Here is an 18,715-nt window from a genome sequence, read left to right as displayed (position 1 = left end):
TGATATATATATTAAAAGACAAGAAAATCAACTCTGCTCACTATTAAAAAAAATATTAAATCCATCTTTTATGTTTCCAGAAAGAAAGAGAGGGGGGTGGGGTGGGGTGGGAGAAAAACAAATTTAAATGAAAAAAATAACAGGAAAATCAAAACCTTCTGTCTCTTCAAAATAGTTGTCAAGAGCTTTAACTGCTTGTGCTTTCAGTGTACACCCCACAGGAAAAACAACAAAAATAACAACAAAAAAACCCAACCAAACCCCAAGGACCTAAAATTAAAAAAAAAGAAAAAGGTAATAATAATCCTAGTAGTAAAAAGGACAGCAAATTGCTCAGAGTTTGTGTGTCTTTTTAGTTATTTTAGCAGCCACCCTTTTTGTCTGCAGAGGGAGAGCTGCCACCACAGCCACCTCCTCGGCTCGAGAGAGGCTCTTCTGCATCGTCCTCGTCAAAGCCATGAAAGGTCGAGGTGTCGCTTTCTGACGTGGAACCGAACAAGTCCTCCGTAGTGCATGCTGGCGCTGCTTCGTCCCTCCTGCCTTCTCTTCCCAAATGAGCTGACATGTATGATGAATATATCAGCACATGGGTTAAGCAACAGGCATCATCATCATAATTTTTTAATCATCATTATTATTAAACTATTCAGACTATTGAGCTCATAGGTGTGTGTTTGTATGTGCCCGCACATCTCAACAACATAGCTCAGTAGAACTGTAGTAAGAAAAATAAAAAAGGATCAGTTTCTCTTTCAAAGAAAAAATATCTACAAACACCACAAGTGCCCATAGCTATGGCAGCGAAAGGGTTAATAATGTTTTCCTCTCTTCAAGACATTAAAATATTTCCTCATGATTACTTAGATCAATTGTAAAAGATTTTTAGATCGTATGAGTAATTAGACACCATTAGCTCTAAGCACAATGACTGTCCTTCAGACTGGCATCAACTGTCACAAATTTACTGCTATAGAAATGCAACCCATAGCTCATCAACCTCAGGACTAATTTTTATCCCTGTTCTTCACCTGATCCTAAACATCTTCCTCTGTAGACAAAATGAAATACATTTTGAAGAAAGTGAAAGTAACTTAAACAAACGCTTTTATTCCAATTTCACAGTATCTCCTTCAAAAGTAAAAAAAACCAAACCAAATATATACAGTTCAACGACTAAAACAACTAAGATGAGAAGTGAATTGTCTTGCGATCTGTCTTGGGGAACACTGAAAAGTTCAAATGTGTGTGAGTCAATCCAACTTTCAATATGGAACAGGAAATCCTCCACACAGGACATAAATAGCAGCAACAACAGAAAGACGACTCTTAAGTCAAATACTGAAATCTGTGAAACTGAGGTTTATTTTTTCCCTCAATCAAACATGTTATGTGATCAATAATATAGTCTTTGAATTCCCTCTTCAGGAAAGGTAGAGAAAAAGATGTCTTTTGTGCCCCAGCAAAATGAAAAGTGTGAGATTTAGGGAATGGCTATTTTATTACTCAGGAACAGTAGCATGATATTAAGTAACCATTTGGTCCCCGCTCCAGGCTACAGGAATCAGCCATATAACAAGTACACTGCATTGCTTGAGACACGAAGAATTAAATCCTGTTCACAAAAATAAAATGGATATAACAAAATAATTGGCAGACGAACCACCTTGTAGAGATGTGATTTTACTGACTTTGTGAACGGAAGAAACAATATGATTTCCATGTCCTCTCTTTCAGTATAATGAGAATGTTCTCCATTATCAAGAAAGAGAAAGATGGCAGCCACCAAAGAGGTTTCATTGTTTTAGTTTAGAGATTAGTGTGTGGTTGTACCTTAATCACTTTCATCACACATCAGTCACAGCATTGCAGACCCCTATAAATGGCCCAGGTGGGTCAGAATTCGTACAAGGATAGCATTTAATGGAATTGATTTTGTACAATTTAGGTTACATGCCGATCTACTTGTTCTATTACACTAAGGAATCAAGGGAATTAATGTATTTGTGTTGCATTCTGATATAATCACCATAGCAATGTTTAAACAGCAAAAAAAAATATATGGATCCATCTCACTGTGCCGTATCAGGACAATACTGAAATGAGTTATATTGAACTATAATAATCAAGGGGAAGGGCAATGATCTTCCAAGATGGCACCACAGACCCCATGAGCTTCCCCCTTCAGTTATTAAGAAGCAAACACGTATACACTGAAAGGTCCATGACCCTGACGGCACAGCATTCATAAGGACACGCCTGAAGAAAACTAAAGGGGTTGCCAGTAGTCCTCTGGTGACCAGTCAGTATCACTTCAGAATATCTTCAGAGGTCACAACAACTGCAGAAGGCAATTTGCTAGTGAGAGACTAGTCCTGCTCCCACTGAATGTGGTAAGAGGCTTACTACGAATTTCAGCAGGAGCATAAAAAGGCCATTCCCTTGGCACAAGAACACTCCACATCACATTTCAGCCATCATGCAACAGACATCTTTCAGTGACTACAGTACAGAAGAAGCAGCAGCAATACTGAATTTCAAGGTCTCTTTGGTTTTCAGATTTCCATATGATGGTCTTATCACCACTAGTATCACCACTGTCCAGAAATATCACAACTGGAAACTTGGACCAAAGCTAGAATATGCAGTTGTTAAAGGTATCCCATTCCCTCTACCACCACCACCATCTCCCACGCAAGCTATAAATATTTGCTCAGCTGGGATAAAATTTCTAAAAAAAAAGAGAAGGGGAGAAAAAAAAAAAAGAAATAAAGAAAGGAAGAAAGAAAACAACAGTCCAGAAATAAAGACAACTCAGAATGGGAAAGACACAATTGCCTACATTTAAAAAGAGAGAAGGGAAGAAAACTGAGAAATAAAAACCTCTTTAAACAAAATTAATGATAGTCATCTTGTAAGAGGATAATTCTTGACAGCTACCCCCATCCCTACCCTGTAATTTCCTCCCTCTTTCTTTTTTGGATGAAGAAATGCATGAAATGTGTAATCAATGGAAATGCTTGTCATGCAACTTTCATAAATCTTGTAAGTAATTTATAGTTGTAATTGCAGCATTTGAAGACAGAGACCATTCTTTAATATTGTCACAGGATTCTCTCCTTCCATTTGAAGAACAACTAGTATATGTACCAATGTTCACAGAAGCCACTAAATACATTAAAACTTTATTATTTCGTAAGACCCCATTAATTTTAAAATGTGCATCCAACAATGGGTTTTATGACAGAAAATTTCCCCGTCATCCTTTCCCATAAACACAGACAAGAGGTAAGACTTCATCTTCTATCCCCCCCCAAAGGTGCTGCCTTTCTTCAAAATCTTCCGAAGGAGCAAAAAACAAATCACACAAGTGCCTTTGTACAAGAAAGATGCAAAAAGGAGTCACCTACCAGAGCGCCCACAGTCTGAGCATGATACAAGTTCCTCAGGCCGACCACTTTTTTTGTTCATATTGGAGCCTCCAAGGCAGAAGTCACAGTAGTTATTGGGAATGATGACCCCGTCTGGTCCTTTCTGGGCTGCAGTTGGGTTAGAAGTCAGATTTACTCAAAAAGCACTCATTTTGGACACTTCCCCCTTCTCCCTGATACGATGTTAGCTCGGTGAGTTTTCAGGCCACAGCCTTCCCAAAAAAATTGTCAATCAGAACAAAAAGTGAACCGCATAAATCACCTTCATTTCAAGTACACCCTGTGTTGTATCTATTTTGCCTGAAATGCAATTCACCATTACCTTTATAATGCCAGCTGGGCTGGTCCCTCACAAGGACCTACTGCTGGATCGCCCTGTACAGTTCAGGGGCTTCGTAACATGCACGGGCGTAGAAACAACCCCTAATGCAGAACCAGCCCTACACTGTCAGTAAGTCAAGCCTGGTTTTTCAGACAGCAGTCATAATCATAAGCCCACAAAATACAAACTCAGAAAGGAAAAATACATCTCCCGAAACTCAAAAACCAACAGCAGGGAGATGGAGGGACAGGTACCCTAACTAGTTTTATTTCAAGTAACTTTTAGGGGGGTTACATCTCAAAGTGGCAGGCAGGCAAAGCCATTTGTGGGTGATTCACCCAAGGGTTAAGTTACCTGCAGCAGAGTGCACGTCCCCTGGGAGAAGCGGGGAGGGCAGCAGGTCCAGCACTGCCCCAGCACCCAGCACAGCTGCAAAGAGTCAGCCCGGGATGGACATCCCAGCCGGCAGGGTTAAAAACTCGTTCAGCCAAGAAAAAAGGAGGGAAATTACATTCTTGTTTTCCAGCTAGGAATAGTTGGAAAGGAGCATACACACACTGGGTCTTAAGTAAAGGAGGAGGCAGTTCCCCTAGAAAGGAGAGAAGGGCAGAGTTCTTCTGCATTCCTCTTAGTTGAGCAAAACAGCAATGTGCTTTTTTTCTCCCTCTCAACTGCCATTTTCCTCCTCCGCTCTCCAGAGAGCGAAAACTTCTTGTTCCTGTACACTTTAACTAGGAACTGGGGAAGGGAGAGAGGAGTGGAGGGAATGGTTGGTCTTTGTTTGTTTTTCTCCTTTTTTATCTTAAAAATTCCAGTGGTATACCTGGCCTAAACCTACCCCATGAAGTTTTCTGCAAACTAGAAAATTAAGACCTTTAAACTGTTCCATCTATATTTAATTATCTTTTTAATGCATATTTTGTAACTTGCAGATTTTTAACAGATGTTTTGACAGCCTTTATTAATGGTCTTTTTGTCCACGTCCAAATTTCTCCCAAAGAACAATGACATTCTAAAGGGCTTCTGGTAGAAGTCCAAGACATACACTTGAAATTAAAATTTTCTCCGAGTTCAATCCGCTTTTCTGGTTTGCATGCATCTAGTTATTCATTTACTTCCAGCTGTTGATTAGCTGAGCTTTTGGGAGATTGGTAACTGAAAGATTTCTGGTAAGGTAAAATTAAGAAAAAAATTAAAACCCGTAAGGCTGCAAATACATCAGTATCTTCCTTCATGGCCGCTGAGTCCCTGACAGTATCTACTAAACAATAGACTTTGCTCTGAAATGGTCCTGGTTAGCAGATCCCCAGTTCTCTCAAAACCAGAGAGAAGGTCCCAGTGTTAGGTTAGCATTTTGCCTGTTTGCAGAGAAGCATTTAATACGTGCATGCAAGATATGCAAAAAAAGAACAGGAACCAGGTGGAAGCCTAGCACACTCGCTCATTTTAAGAGCTGTAACAAAATGATCATAAAGTTGCTACTTGTACATATTTTGTGTATATAAAAAGCAGATCTCCCTAGCATTTATTTTTCCCACTACAGTCCCATTCTGAAAAAGTTAAGTAATTACTTCTTTATATTGCGCTGCATCTACAGACCATGTGTAATGCAAACTCAGCAAGCTCAGCATTCAGTGGTTTTGGGGGGGTTTGTTCCTTATTACATTTGACATTATTTCACTTTTCATCTGATTTTCTTAAAGTGCCTTACAGATACTAAGATCCTATTATTAATCATCAGTGAGGTCAAAAAAGCCTCTTTTGCCATTGACTCTAACCAAAGTGTTGCGGGGCCCTAATTAAGTCTTGTGGTGAGGAGGCCACATTGCATTTCCACAGCTGAGAGACTTCGAAGTAGAGTGATGAACTGGCTTACTCATGAACACACAACAATTCTGTGGTGAGGCCACAAATAAAAATAAGCATTCAAGGTGCCAGCCAGCAGATTTAGGAAAGAGCTCTACTGCTACCACAACTCAGAATGGTATAATTGATTTAATACTCTGCATATACTGACTTAAATTTTTCCAGTGCAGCTCATGACCCTAAGATCCACTGACTGTCAAACTGGAAATGGGACAGAAGACCTTGTGAAAATGCATATACTGATCAATTAGTCTGTGGCACGTAGGACAGGTGGAGGGTATTTGCTGACTGCAATGAAGCTGAAGGGATTCTCCTAAACTACTGACAAGGGAATAAGCATGGGTCTTGATTACCTCATATTTCTTTTCAATTTTTAGTGTGAGTTCCTATGTACTCATTCATTGCTCATCACTCATAAATACAGACCTGGGTCAGTTGAGTGTGATAGAGATATCAGGCCTGAAAAGTTGTACACATATGAGAAGTTCCTGAAGTTACATCAACGATGTCTTGATGTTATCTCTAGAGCCAAATAAGCCAGGTAAGGTTATTCTCTTCAATGATTTTTTTGTTCTAACAGGTGCAAGAACTAGAATTGAACCTGACTAAAGCTTATTTTCTTGATCAGTACTGTACAGTGAATTAAGCCTCAGGCTAAATCACAGAAGGTTTGAGAATAAAGAGATTTCCAGATGATAGCAAGCAGAGTTCTTATTTTCAAAGGATTTTTTTTTCTACGTCCTTGGAGTTTTTAGTTCTACTTTACTGTAGTTCACAAATGATGAGGGAATTAAGAAAGAAAGCAAAGACAGCAAGATAGAACGTGCAATATTCATGAGAAGGGTATCATGCACTAGAAACCCAACCCTTATCCCACCCCTTAATCAATAAAATGACTTAGAAAAGTAAGTATGGGAATAGATTTGCAAGTGAAAGCAATTAAATTACTAGGGACTAATGCGTTGTTGCTTTTCATCTGAGACATAGTAATTAACTAGGTATCCACTTTTTGCACATGTTAATCACAAAGTAGAAGGTGCTAGCTTAAGCCAGACAACAGATCAGCTAATGAGAAGTAACTCACCAGCAGTGAGCTCAATCATTTGGATCAGGTGACTACAACCAAGGATTTTGTCCAAAAAAAGTTCACCCAGAATGAGAAACTGTTTAAAACAAAGCCTTGAAAACCATGGTCTTGCCCTAACTTACTCAAAACCCCTCTGATTTTCTTTTAGATTACAAACTGCAACAACAGATCAAAAGCTCTGAGGAGCTTTGAGGAATACTGCCTGAGCTAAGGTGTGCTCACAGGGGGTGTATTTAAATCAGTGCCTCTTGCCATTTCAACTCAGTGGTGCTTTCTAGTTTCATCAAAGGCCCTGTCTTCATCTACAACTGCCCCAAAATAAACAGAGTACACAAATTTTAAAAATACTTTAAAAAATGGATTATGGAGAGACACATAAAGATCTGCACAGTTCAAGTGGTAGCTTCTCTGTAGCTGAAAGCTGATTCATGTGAAGACAGGATGCAGACTGAGAACAAAGTTAGTATTTCCAAATAACTTTGGTATGCACTTACTCTGAAATATTTTCTTTCTTCTTAGCCTAATCAACTTAATTTCAAACTATAACAAGCTAAGCAGAGTAAGACCTACTTAAAATACAGTACCATCATTCACAGGAGTTGTCTTGCAAAATAAGTACTGTAAATTAAATACATTCTGTAGTATATCAGACAGTAAATTTGTTCTGTAGACAAAAGCTAAAAAGCTAAACAAATTGACTGAGTTTATATATTTAAAATAACTTCTGTGCCCTCTCGATTTTGAAGGCAGGGGCTCTAAACAGAGTTCTATCTTCCCTTCTCCCCTCTCCAAGTAATTAAAAAAAGTGGAAGTTATCTTTCTCATGGTTTCAGTTTAATAATACAAGAAAGCCACCTCTAGAGAAATAACATCAAAAAATTAGGATTTTTCTTTTCTACATCATCACCTGGAGCCACATGACTCGATAAGAATTTTTTTCTAGCTCTCATGGCTGCAGAGAGTAACTTGAATGGAGGGCAAGTTCAGAAGAAAAGTTAAATAGCTTTCCTTCAAAATGTGATCCTTAGAAACATACAGACAGAACCCCAAATAAATAGAACCTTTCTGATTTCTAAGTGAAGTTATTTTGGTGATTTGGATGACAACCTTTAAAAACTCGGGGCTGGAACCAGCGCTTAAAATAAAAACTGGATTCTCTGTTCCTTGGTAATCACAGTCCCATGTATTTCTACATCCTGTAGGTAATACAGCACAATACTTAAACATGGTTTAAGCTGTGCATCCAGATTTGGTAGCATTTTATTCCTATTTTTTATTATATTCATACTACTGGAAAGGCAATGAAGAATAAGGAGTACAGTGTGTGCCTTGCTGTTGGGGTGGGGGGCTGTGCATCATTTATTTAAATGATTACAGTGAATTGGCTACAGTCAGACATGTATGTGCTTCCAAAGGGATTTTTCCTAGCACATTTTGTCCAGCTCTTACCTGTTTCTTCTGGGCTTGTTCCAAAACCAATAAAGATCACTGGAGGTTTTCAATCCAATTCAAAAGGCTTTGAATCAGTCCATTTACTCTGTTTGCAACAAAAATTTGCAGAGCACAATAGAGACTACAGGAACCTGTGTAGACCTGAATCGAGCCAATGCAATTTGCAACGGAGGGAAAGGGGTGGGTTTGGGTTTTTTTTCTGTTGGCTTGTTGTTTTTTTTTTTAAATCTACAAGACCCTTTGTCTGAGACTGAGGCCTGGTTTTCCTTTCCAGCTCCTCCCTTTTTCTCACTGTCAAAAGTGCAAGCCCAACATTTGGCTGCCTGCACAGAACACCACCAGCCAAGAGCCTGAGCCTGCAGTCCTCAAGCCCTGTGGGGGACTCGATGACATATAGTCCCAACCTATAGCCTAAATGCCCCCATGTGCCTTCACTCACCCCACACCCCCCCTGCCCTGCTGCCTCCAGCACTCATCCCTGGCAAGACTGGCCCATCTCCATGGCAACCGGAGTGCCCGGCCAGGCCTGCCTCTGGCCTTGCCACCTGTTCCTGCTCCATCTCTCAAGTGTAAGGAATTGCAGCACAGCCCCTTCATTTGCTGCTCGAAATGCGTCAGTGGGGAATAGGCAGGCTCATGCAAGAAACTGCAACATGACAATTAAATAAAAAAATGGCTTTAAGGAGAAGGGAAAAGAAAAGTGGCACTTGGACTGTGAGTTTTCTTGAAGGAAGAAAAGGGAGATGCCCAGCTGGGCACGCACCAGTTCCACCCCGGCCATTCCTTGGGGTGTAATGAGCAAAGGTGGGGGTCAGACAAGTGGGCTGTGGAGGTGCTTCTGTGCTCAGGCCTAGACCCTGCTCTGGAAAGGAACAATGAAAGAATATATATATATATAAAACTCCTGGTATGGTGAGGAACAGGCCAAGTACAGCTGAAACACATTCAAGGCTCTTGCTCTCTCACATGTGCTCAGCCAGGTAGAGATGTGTACAGTAATTTATGTGGCCTTCTCGCCAGCAAATTAAGTGCAGGTTTTTTTTTTATTTGAGTTTTCCAGGAAAAAATGTAAATCAAACTGAATGAGAGGAAATGGCCAGTCTCTCTGGCACATTTACTCTGTCATTAACACCAGAGATAAGCATGTTGGCTAACTCCAAACTGGGAAGTGTTGGGGCACTTGATACAGAGACCCTCCAGCAGGCTGTAAGTGCAGCTTGGGTTCTGTGTCATTGTGGCACAGTACTCAACTGAATAAGCTCTGAACTTGGGTGTAGCACTGGGAAACGGCTGCTGCTCTGTTCCCAGAGTCAAGCTAATCAGCCTGCACAGCCCAATGGGCCTCCGCTAGCTCAGGCTCCCCACGCTGCACTCCCCCGCACAGCACGGGCATGCCCTTTGCCAGCAAGCAGAGAAGCAGGCTATGCTGCTGAGAAAGGTGCTGCAAACCACCCACCCAAAGTATTGCCAGTTCTCCCTAGTAACTGGATTTTATCTCCTTTTTGAGTTAGCTGGTGCTGTGGAGATAGCAGAAGCTGCTTTCTTTGCAGTTTTTAGCAGCTGTGACAGGTTTGCCTTTCCTACAGCCCCTGCTCATGGAGAGGCATGGCCAAGGAGCACTCAAAGCTACAAGAAGTGCTACGAGAAGGAGGTACACCTGTAGGAGTCAGAGGAAGCCTCTGAAGGTGGGGAAAGGAAGAGCATCTGATCATGTCTTTTACAGAGACCAGTATGGCCCGTAAATTGAACAGCTAACGAATGAGCTGGGAGGTGGGTAGCAGAAGGTACAGCTAGGAAAATTACAGCATCAGTTGATCAGATCTTGTTGATTTGAGGAGTCAGCGTTCCTGCACCATAAGGCAGCGCTTCATAGAAATGTCTGTGCACTGATCTTACAGTCTTCTGAAAGAACACCTGAAGCATGGGCCAAAATCCCACTGCTCACAGTAAATCACTGTAACTGTCTAGCGCCTCGTGACAATAAACAGTAGGAGATACAGACTAGGAAAGAAGACAAAAGAGTCTGACGTTAACATACAGATTTCCTGATTTTGAGGGGTACCTCTCCTGAGACTTGGTCTCTGGCCACTGAAACGCATCATTCCCATCATCTCAGGGAACTCAAGGAGGGATTATAGTGCCCGATATACAGCCCCATCCAACAGCATCCCTCAGCGTTCAGGTAAGAATGGCCAATGTCATGAAATGGATCCCTGCAACATGTTGTAGGCTTTGGATCTGGAAATTACTCCTCTTTGGATCTGGAGGAATGTGAGAAGGCAGAGCACCTAAATTCAAATTCAGTCAAAACTTTTGGGTTTTACTTGGTTCAAATTCTACATGGAGGAGAGAAAAAGCAAGCAGATAGCAAAAAAGGAGAAACAATGATAAATACATAAACGATACCATTCTGTCTCAAGAGATGGCATGTTATTGAAGCAACACATTTTTTTTGAAAACTTATTAGTCAAATTTGAAACATTTTTCCATAAACTACTGAGAGGCACTAGGTCCTTCTCTTCAATGACTTGCACATTGACAACAACATTTCAGGTCCTGGCCAGGCAGTATATCAAAAAAAAACCCCAAACTACCAAAAAACCCCACCCACAACTCCAAACAAATGAACAAAAAGTCCCCTATGGGTCCCTGTACATAGGAGACAAATCTGGGATTTTCCACTATTCCAAAACTCTAAACAATTGATCCATTTTTTTCCTTAGCATCCTAAAACACAGGCACAACAGTCTGAGAAATGTACAGCTGCAAAGAGGGTTTGAGTGGAAATCATTATGCAGTTCCAAACTCTGCAATCACTACTGTTTCTTTTGGTATTCTGACTCTTTTTCCTTATGAAAACAAGTTCTAGAAAAGGAAAAAACCAAACAGATTAATGAGAAGTCAACTCAAGGTAATGTACATATTTTCACTGAAAAGGCACCTGCTGCAGGTTATCTTGTCGCAAGGTGGGCATTGATGCATCCTTGCATTCAGAAGTAGCTCCCACCACAGCCCCAGCAAGGATCAGCACTGAGGCAGGGAAGAAGTAGGCCTGATGTAGCTTTTGAAATTGATGCTGCTTGTGGAGAGAAACAAACAGCTCGTCTCCAACTGAGGGGCTGACTCTTGTCATTTATTCATGGCCAGCCCCCTGCCTGGATGGAAATAAAAATGTTTCAAAGATGACTGTGTGGGGGAGCTGGAGGACAGCTTGGAGGCACACTGAGGTTAGCACATTAATTTTTTATCTCTGGAGACCGGGTATCCAATTATGCTTAGAGTACACAAATAACTTTGGTTGGTCTTTCCACTAGAGATTTATCCATATAATAAAATCTGCAATGGAACTGGGCACAATAGGCTGATGCCATGAAATAACTTACACGGGTGGTTTTGCAGGTCAGATGCCCAAGCTAGCAGAGTGGCAGGAGGGCACAGGACTACGTTCTCGTTAACTACATGTATTGTAGGATGGCCTGACCTGCACAGGGCAGTTAGGCCAGTGACAGCCCGCACAATGTGCTTTATTTAGGGTTGTCATTGGCCAAAGTGCTTGTGGGCATAAGATCTGTTCAGTTGCTGTTTATTGCACAGCTGCCTGTAACCAACGTTCCACATAGCAAAATGCCACTGAAAACTCTTCTCCTTTAAAGGAGAGGAAGTTTTTCTCCATGTAGGCACACTGTCCTATTCTCCCAGGAATTAAGGAAGGGCATTTATACTAGTACACTCATTCACACACACACATCTATTCAATAGATAGAAGTCTAATGTAATTCCTCTATCAGAAGTGCCTCAAAATCTGTGAGCACCAGCTGCCCCCAGAGCTGGCCTGTACCCATGGAGTGAGATGGAATAAAACAGCAGGTGTTTTGTGGCAGGCTTGGATGCACCCTGAGCTCACAAATCTCATGCTCTCAGTGCCAACATGTGAAGGAAAAGCCAGAAGAAAAAAAAAGCTGAGAATGATGTGGATCATTTCTTTTTAGCAGTGGAGTTCGGGAAGGTGGGGAGGGGGGGGGGTTGACTTTTTTAAGGGTTTGCTATAACTCCCTTTTCATAGACCCATACTCAGGTAAAAAACTCAGAGAGTAGGTAAAAAATAAATGTGTTTATAGACAGAGGCAAGACTAGGCAGTATGGAAGGTCTATTTCTCTGTGTCAAAGGGTTAGATAAGACATACAAACAAAGCAAGTAAAGCTCATAGGTTCATAGAATTGCTGAGGTTGGCAGGGGCCTCGAGATCATCTAGGCTAGCCCCCCTGCACAAGCACATTGCTCAGGATTGTGCCCAGTCAGCTTTTGAAAATCTCCACAGGTGGAGAGTCCATAATGCTCTGAGCAACCTGTTCCACTATTTAATCACCCTTATAGTAAAAAAAAAAAAAAAAATTAAAATTCTTATTTTTAAACAAAATATCTTGTATTTCAGTTTGTGTCCATTGCCTCTATTCCTGTCACTCAAACAAAGCACAGGCTAATATGTTTTAGGAAAGGCAAAGGCCGGAGAAGACTGTTGAACTATTTTCCACGTCACAAGGGGTAATCTATAGGCAAGGAAGAAGGACAGAAGGAGAGAGATATGTAAATAAACAAACCCTCTACAACAGTCAAGGACAGTGACATGTGCCAAGGAGGTGAGACTTGGGGCTTGGACCTGTCCCCGTTCTTTGATACATTCAGTGGTTCTCAGTTTCAGGTAGGTTCCTCCTACCTACACCTCTTTTCCAGTCCCTAGATAATTTACTGAACTACCCAAATTGGTCAGTGCATGAGGAGGAGAGTAAAGATAAAGGGAACTGGGTATGTAGAAAGACAAGAGGCCATCTGGCATCAGCTAGGGCATCAATAGGTGAATCCTGCAGAAGCCCTCCTCCAGAAAGCTCATTCCTTGCCTCAGCACGGCTGCCGTTACCGCAGGTACTGCAAGGAGTGGAGGCTGCAGAGGAGACATGGGTACAAAAGAAGGAAGTTCATACTGCAGCCGCCTGCCTGAACTTTACTGACCCAGTGCTCACCTCCCACAGCACAGCAAATTCCAAATGGCTGGTTTGAATTTGCCTTGCCTTTTCTTAATCAGGCTGCTCATATCTCTCTGTCACAGTACTAAGCAAATAACCAGACCCTGCTCTATACCATATCTCTCGTCCTCCTGTTCAATAGGTTGCGGATTAGCTGTTTGGATTAACATCCCCTGCCCCGCCTTCCCTCCCTCTCTCCCTCCACCCCCCACCCCCCAAGCCCATGCAGAGAGGATTCTTGAAGCCTGAGCCCTGCACCACTGCAGACCTGTCAAATTTAATTCATAACACATGCCTAGCAGTTCTTAGGGGAGAGGAAGGATCTGATGCTCTGGCTCCCCACCATCCCCCTGTACAAAGGGACCATTTAATGACTGCACATTAGCAATGTGGACAATTAGCATTCACATGGAAGATAAATGGCAGCATATATTAAATATCGCCAAGTGAAAGAGCAGAGATGCAAGATCTGAGCTCAAGGCTGTAAACAAACAAACAGGCAAAAAGTAACAAACAGCCACTGCGACAGCTAAGCCATTTGGGAGAGTTACCTTCCGGCATCTGGGATTTTCCCCAGGGATGATCTTCATATTCACATGGCCGTTGCCCATACCTCACTGGCTCCTGGCTGTTGTTAAGCAGATTCTTTCTGCTAAGGAATCTGGACCTCGGAGTGGTTTACCCCACTGGCTCTAAACTTCTGCCTGTTTGGGGATCTGTGCACCAACAGCTGCCCTTTGCCATATGCATCACACTCAGGAGCTCTGGGGAACACAAGCCCAAGCAGCTCCTGCTTTTACCCTTTCCCATAGTGTGGAACACACCTTTCTTTCCACGGGCTAAGGCCAGCTGCTCCTAACCTTACCACAGCTTTTCTAGCTCCTCTTCGTGCTAACTTCTATCATTTCCATATCCGTATCATCAGAAGCCGAAGGACTGAGACTGTCCTTGGTCTCTATGACAAGCTGAAGGGCAGGGGACACTACCCTCCTTTGGGCATGTGTGCAAGGCCAGTATCAATATTAATTCAATACAGATTTGCAATATGCCTGTCAGATAGACAACTATTACTGACTACACTGCAGGCACAGGAAGCAAAAAACCAACACAGATGATGTAAATGCTAAGTAAACAAAAGCTACTGGCTGAAAACTGACATTCTTCAGCGTGCCCAAGCAGTTGCTCTTAGTGCATTGACAGCTCAAGTTTATCAACAGCTGGAGGAGTCAAAATTACTTTTGCTGTGAATCTACAAAACATGTGAATAACTAAAAGGTAGAGCATAAAAGTGACAGAAACAGAGGGACTGCCAAATGGGATCACACTAAACAGCCCTTCAAGCTCAGACAGTGGCTAGTAGCAGATGCTTTGGAGGAAGGAAACCCCCTCCCACACCTCCCTGGGGATAATTATCAATTATCCTGCTTAGAAAGAAAATGTTTTCCTACTTCCATATTTCTTCCAGTTTGTTTAATGCATTAGAAGGTGTTTGCCTGGATATTTTTCCCCATAAGCATTTTATTGCTTTGTCCACACTGTTCAACAGTTTGAACTAAAATGACACAGTTCACATAGTGATCTGAAAGGACTTTCTGAAAGTGAACAAAGCTATCCACACAAACCCCAAGGTGAAAGTAAACATCACATAGTATTGCATACTGGAAAACTGAGAAACAGGGGCTTAGAGACTTGCAAAAATCAGCAATAAAACACAGTTCTGTGCCTAAGAAGAAGAGGAAGGACAGTCAAACAGGGCCATCTGGACCACTAAGATTTTTTTCAGCCCTGTACCAGTGTGAGGAATCTAGGCACATAACTCTCCTCCCATGTTCCAGCTCTCCTCCTTGCACATCAGGACTGATGCCTTTTCATAGATTTTACCAAATTGTAACTAAGAAGTAGCTTTTGGTAAAAAGTTGAGGGTAAGCTGTTTGGGGAGGAGATGCAAGGATAAGAGGGACAGGTGCTGTAAATTTCATATCTAAAAAACTGAGACATGGATAAATGTCTCTTATTCAAAGGCAAAAACAAAGGCAGCCTCCTCAAACTAATGGATGTGTATTTCCTTGACATCACTGCTAACAGCCACTGGGAGGCTGCTTGATGACAGGCAGGTTGGGCATCTCTTCCTTTCCCCCCTCTCCTTGCCACCTCCTCCCCACAGGAGCAGTAATGGAAAAGTGACTTGCTGCAGAGATAATGCTGGGTTTGAAATGAATTTCTGACTAGCTGAGCCAGCACCCGTGTGAGCTGTGGCTGATTAGCTCCAAGCATCCAGGTCCCAATCACTCACAACGGAGCCAGGCAATCACGCCAGCCTCCTCAAGGCAAAGACAGGGTGGAGACATCTCTGAAAAGGATCTCAAAGGCAAAATACTACTCACGTTTGTGGTTTTCATTTCTGTGGACAGGGGAAGAGCGGGTCTCCTGCTCACGGGCTTCATCACCCTCTTCACTGGCAAGGTGGGTGTGAGCATAGTGGTAGCTTAGCCCAGGCCTGTTCTTGTAACGCTTGCCACAGACTGGGAGGAAAGGAGATATGAGGGAGGGGAAGAGAGAATGGAAACATCAGTGTGATCTGCAACAATGGCAGTATCCTCTCAAGCTCCCTTCTCCCCCGAGAGCAGCACCATACACTCCACGTGCCTGCTTGAAACTCTTCCAGCTGATGTTGGTGAAAGGTGACAGAAAGGCAGCTCTGCAGCTGCAGGTCCACAGAGAAGCTTTCTTCCAACCATGCCACCAGTAGTCCTTCCTACAGGCCTAAGCACATGCACATTTAATCTCTGCAGCTCATACATCCCTAATCCTCTCTGCTAAGATTAGTAACAAGATTGCACATAAAATTAAATGAAATGCCAGTTCCTATGTTGGTGCTCCGCAATGCACAGCAGTGGAAACTGGACTGAGAAGAAAGGACATTATTTTCTTCATTACTGATCTCTGAGAATAGGAAACAGTCTGCTTTTTGTTTGTTTGTTTGTTTTTTTAAAAAAAGGCTTTCTGTAAAAGGGTAATAAATAGCTTTATTCGCAGGTTCCTAGTCAAGATAAGGAGATGGAAATCATCCAGCTTCATGCTAGAAGAACACGTAGTAGTGACAATTATTTCCCCAGGTAAACTTCATATTCAGCATCCCAATAAATAATACCATGTGTGACAGAAAATCCTCCTTCTGAACTTTTGTTTATATTAGAGCTAAATCAACAGACATTAAGAACAGGATCAAACAGTTCAGGGTGATGAAAGGTCTACATTTTCACGGGGAGCTCACCACAAGGGCAAGCTTCATCATAAGATCCATTACATACAAATTCAGCTTCTAAAAAGTTTTTAATTCATTTAATTGTCTCTAAAAGTTACCTCTTTTCATCTTCAAAGCAGCCTCTGAATGTCCATTTTCTTCTATACAGCTATTGCATCTACTAAATACAATTATTGCCTTTTTATAAGATTAGGAAACAAAGGCAAAGAAGCTTAGTGCCCTTCCTGCAAATTTTTATTCCTAACCACATTTTCAGTCACTTTATTAGCTTCATTAACCTCAAGGATTTCACACAGGAATAAACATCATGCCCAGTAGTCTGTCCTGCATAGCTTGCTTAGAAAGGTAAAGGAAGTTTTACCAGAACAGAGAACAGAATTCAGTGGTCTCTAGTTCTGTCTTATTTTCAGCCCCCTTGAAAAAATTTCCAAGAGGGAAGTCACCACCAATTCCTAACAACTTCACTCAGCCTGGATACTGAAAATGTATCCTGCAACGTATATAGATACTTGCTTCCCATTCTGCAGACACCTGATGGGAGTGTCATAAGGCTCCATAAATAAATAAAAAACCCAAAACAAATGAACAAACAAACCAACCCCCCAAAAAAACCAGACCTGCTCCAATTATACACTTACATAGAAGTAAAACTTCCATTATTATACTTTTCTGCTACTACTCACAAGAAGCCAATTGACAGTCCACATTCTGGAACAGATGATAGAAAATTGTAAATCAAAGCCTAGCATGATTACATATTTCATTCTCCTTCTCTTCTAGCTGATTTACAAACTCCCTCAAGGAAAATACTTTGCCTTATTAGAAATGTGTAAAACAACCTCATGATACGAATAAGATGAGTGATCTGGAATATTAGATATTTTTATCTCAGTTTTCTCCATTCTACAAAGTGATGTTCACACAGTCATCATGACAGGACAAAAGCTTTTTCCAAACACGATGTATCCTTAGCCACAGATTTTTTAAGTCTTTGAATGCCCTTGATTTAGAAATGAGAACTCCTGCAGGAGGGGGAGGAAAAAGCTGGGGAGAAATAAAATGCCCAGGTACATATGCACATCCATTCTTTGAAGCATCTGCCCTCATTCCATATGTAAACCTAACTCTATTGCCAAACATTTTGAAAAAACTAGATTGCTGTCAGATGCATGCTCTCCACAGAACATCCAGTTGGTCTCCCTTGTTCTAGTACCAGCCATGTACTCTTCTAATGCATTCTGGAGAGGGAAACTACTCTTCCTCCTCTGCAAACCTACAGAGCAAAGGACAAGCAGTGGAACAGACGCTGACAGACAGTCAAACAAGATCCACAGTTCTGTATGACTTTGCCTTCACTTTTTTAGTAGTGGGAAAAGTAACACAAAAGTAATCATCAAACCGGAGAGAGCTACAAAATGCTCACTGTTTAAACTATTTCAGAAAGATAAACCCCTCTCATTACAAAAATGTTACAGCACTTCTTAGGATGGAGAGAGAAGTTTACATTTCCAGTAGATTATTTGAGTATCATACTAAGTATCCTACTCTATCCCCCTTACTTGTGTGCATTTGAGGATGAATGCTAAAAAAATAATTCTTCTGCTATAAATTACTGCTATTGCTCAAAAACTTCTATTTTAATTATTTTGAGAGCACTATCAGGTGATCAGTGCTGTACTGACCAAGGTGGAGGCACGTGGAATTAGTAGCTGCATGATGCATATTATCCAGCTCTGGTTTGCTCTTATATAGCTTGATCCTGTGTTAACGCTAACCTAGCTGTAAAATCAGATAAGCTCTAAAACCCAATCCCATTTACCTATTAGAGGCAGTTTTAAAATTCAAACCAAAAATATTTCTAGAAATTCTACCAGACTTCATTTCATTCAGCTCTACCTGAAAACACACCCACAATTCTAGCTCTACTGTTGTTACCTTACAAAAGCACCATGTTCTTCAATATAGATCTCATGCATCTTTCTCCCTCAACGCACAAAAGGAAACTTGCATTCCCTGCAGGAAGTCCCAAGGCTGTGGCCTTGCTTCCATTCCATACAGGATCATGTAGGGATTTTAGCTGCAGAGTTTAGGATGGCATAGGAAATCAGATGGCTCTGCAGATTTGCCCTCTCCAGCAAAAAAGTATCAGCTTACCAAGGCGAAATAGCAAATAAGCTGAGGCAGTAGTAATTCTGCAGCTGAGCCCTTCCCGCTGCCAGAACTCTTTCAGATGGCCTTCAAGGGGGGCAATAAGCTGAGACACGCATAGTTAA

At 41.7% G+C, this 18,715-nt stretch overlaps 1 protein-coding gene across 5 annotated transcripts in view; it reads right to left on the bottom strand.

Moving 5' to 3' along the window:
- The window catches only part of DPF3 (double PHD fingers 3), a 163,642-nt gene that overhangs the window by 27,461 nt on the left and 117,466 nt on the right, over positions 1-18,715 (bottom strand). For 2 of the 5 annotated variants that reach the window (XM_040600490.1, XM_040600491.1), the window contains 3 exons: positions 15,562-15,699; positions 3,408-3,536; positions 66-558 (listed from right to left, as the gene is read on the bottom strand). In XM_040600490.1, the coding sequence (XP_040456424.1) occupies positions 362-558; positions 3,408-3,536; positions 15,562-15,699 (464 nt within the window). In that variant the 3' untranslated portion in view covers positions 66-361. The other 3 variants (XM_040600487.1, XM_040600488.1, XM_040600492.1) reach the window with 2 other exon arrangements.

This window comes from Falco naumanni, chromosome 7, assembly GCF_017639655.2.
Source record: "Falco naumanni isolate bFalNau1 chromosome 7, bFalNau1.pat, whole genome shotgun sequence".
Taxonomy (NCBI): domain Eukaryota; kingdom Metazoa; phylum Chordata; class Aves; order Falconiformes; family Falconidae; genus Falco; species Falco naumanni.
Note: the sequence above shows the minus strand (reverse complement) of the source record. Positions and strands in the feature narration are given on the sequence as shown.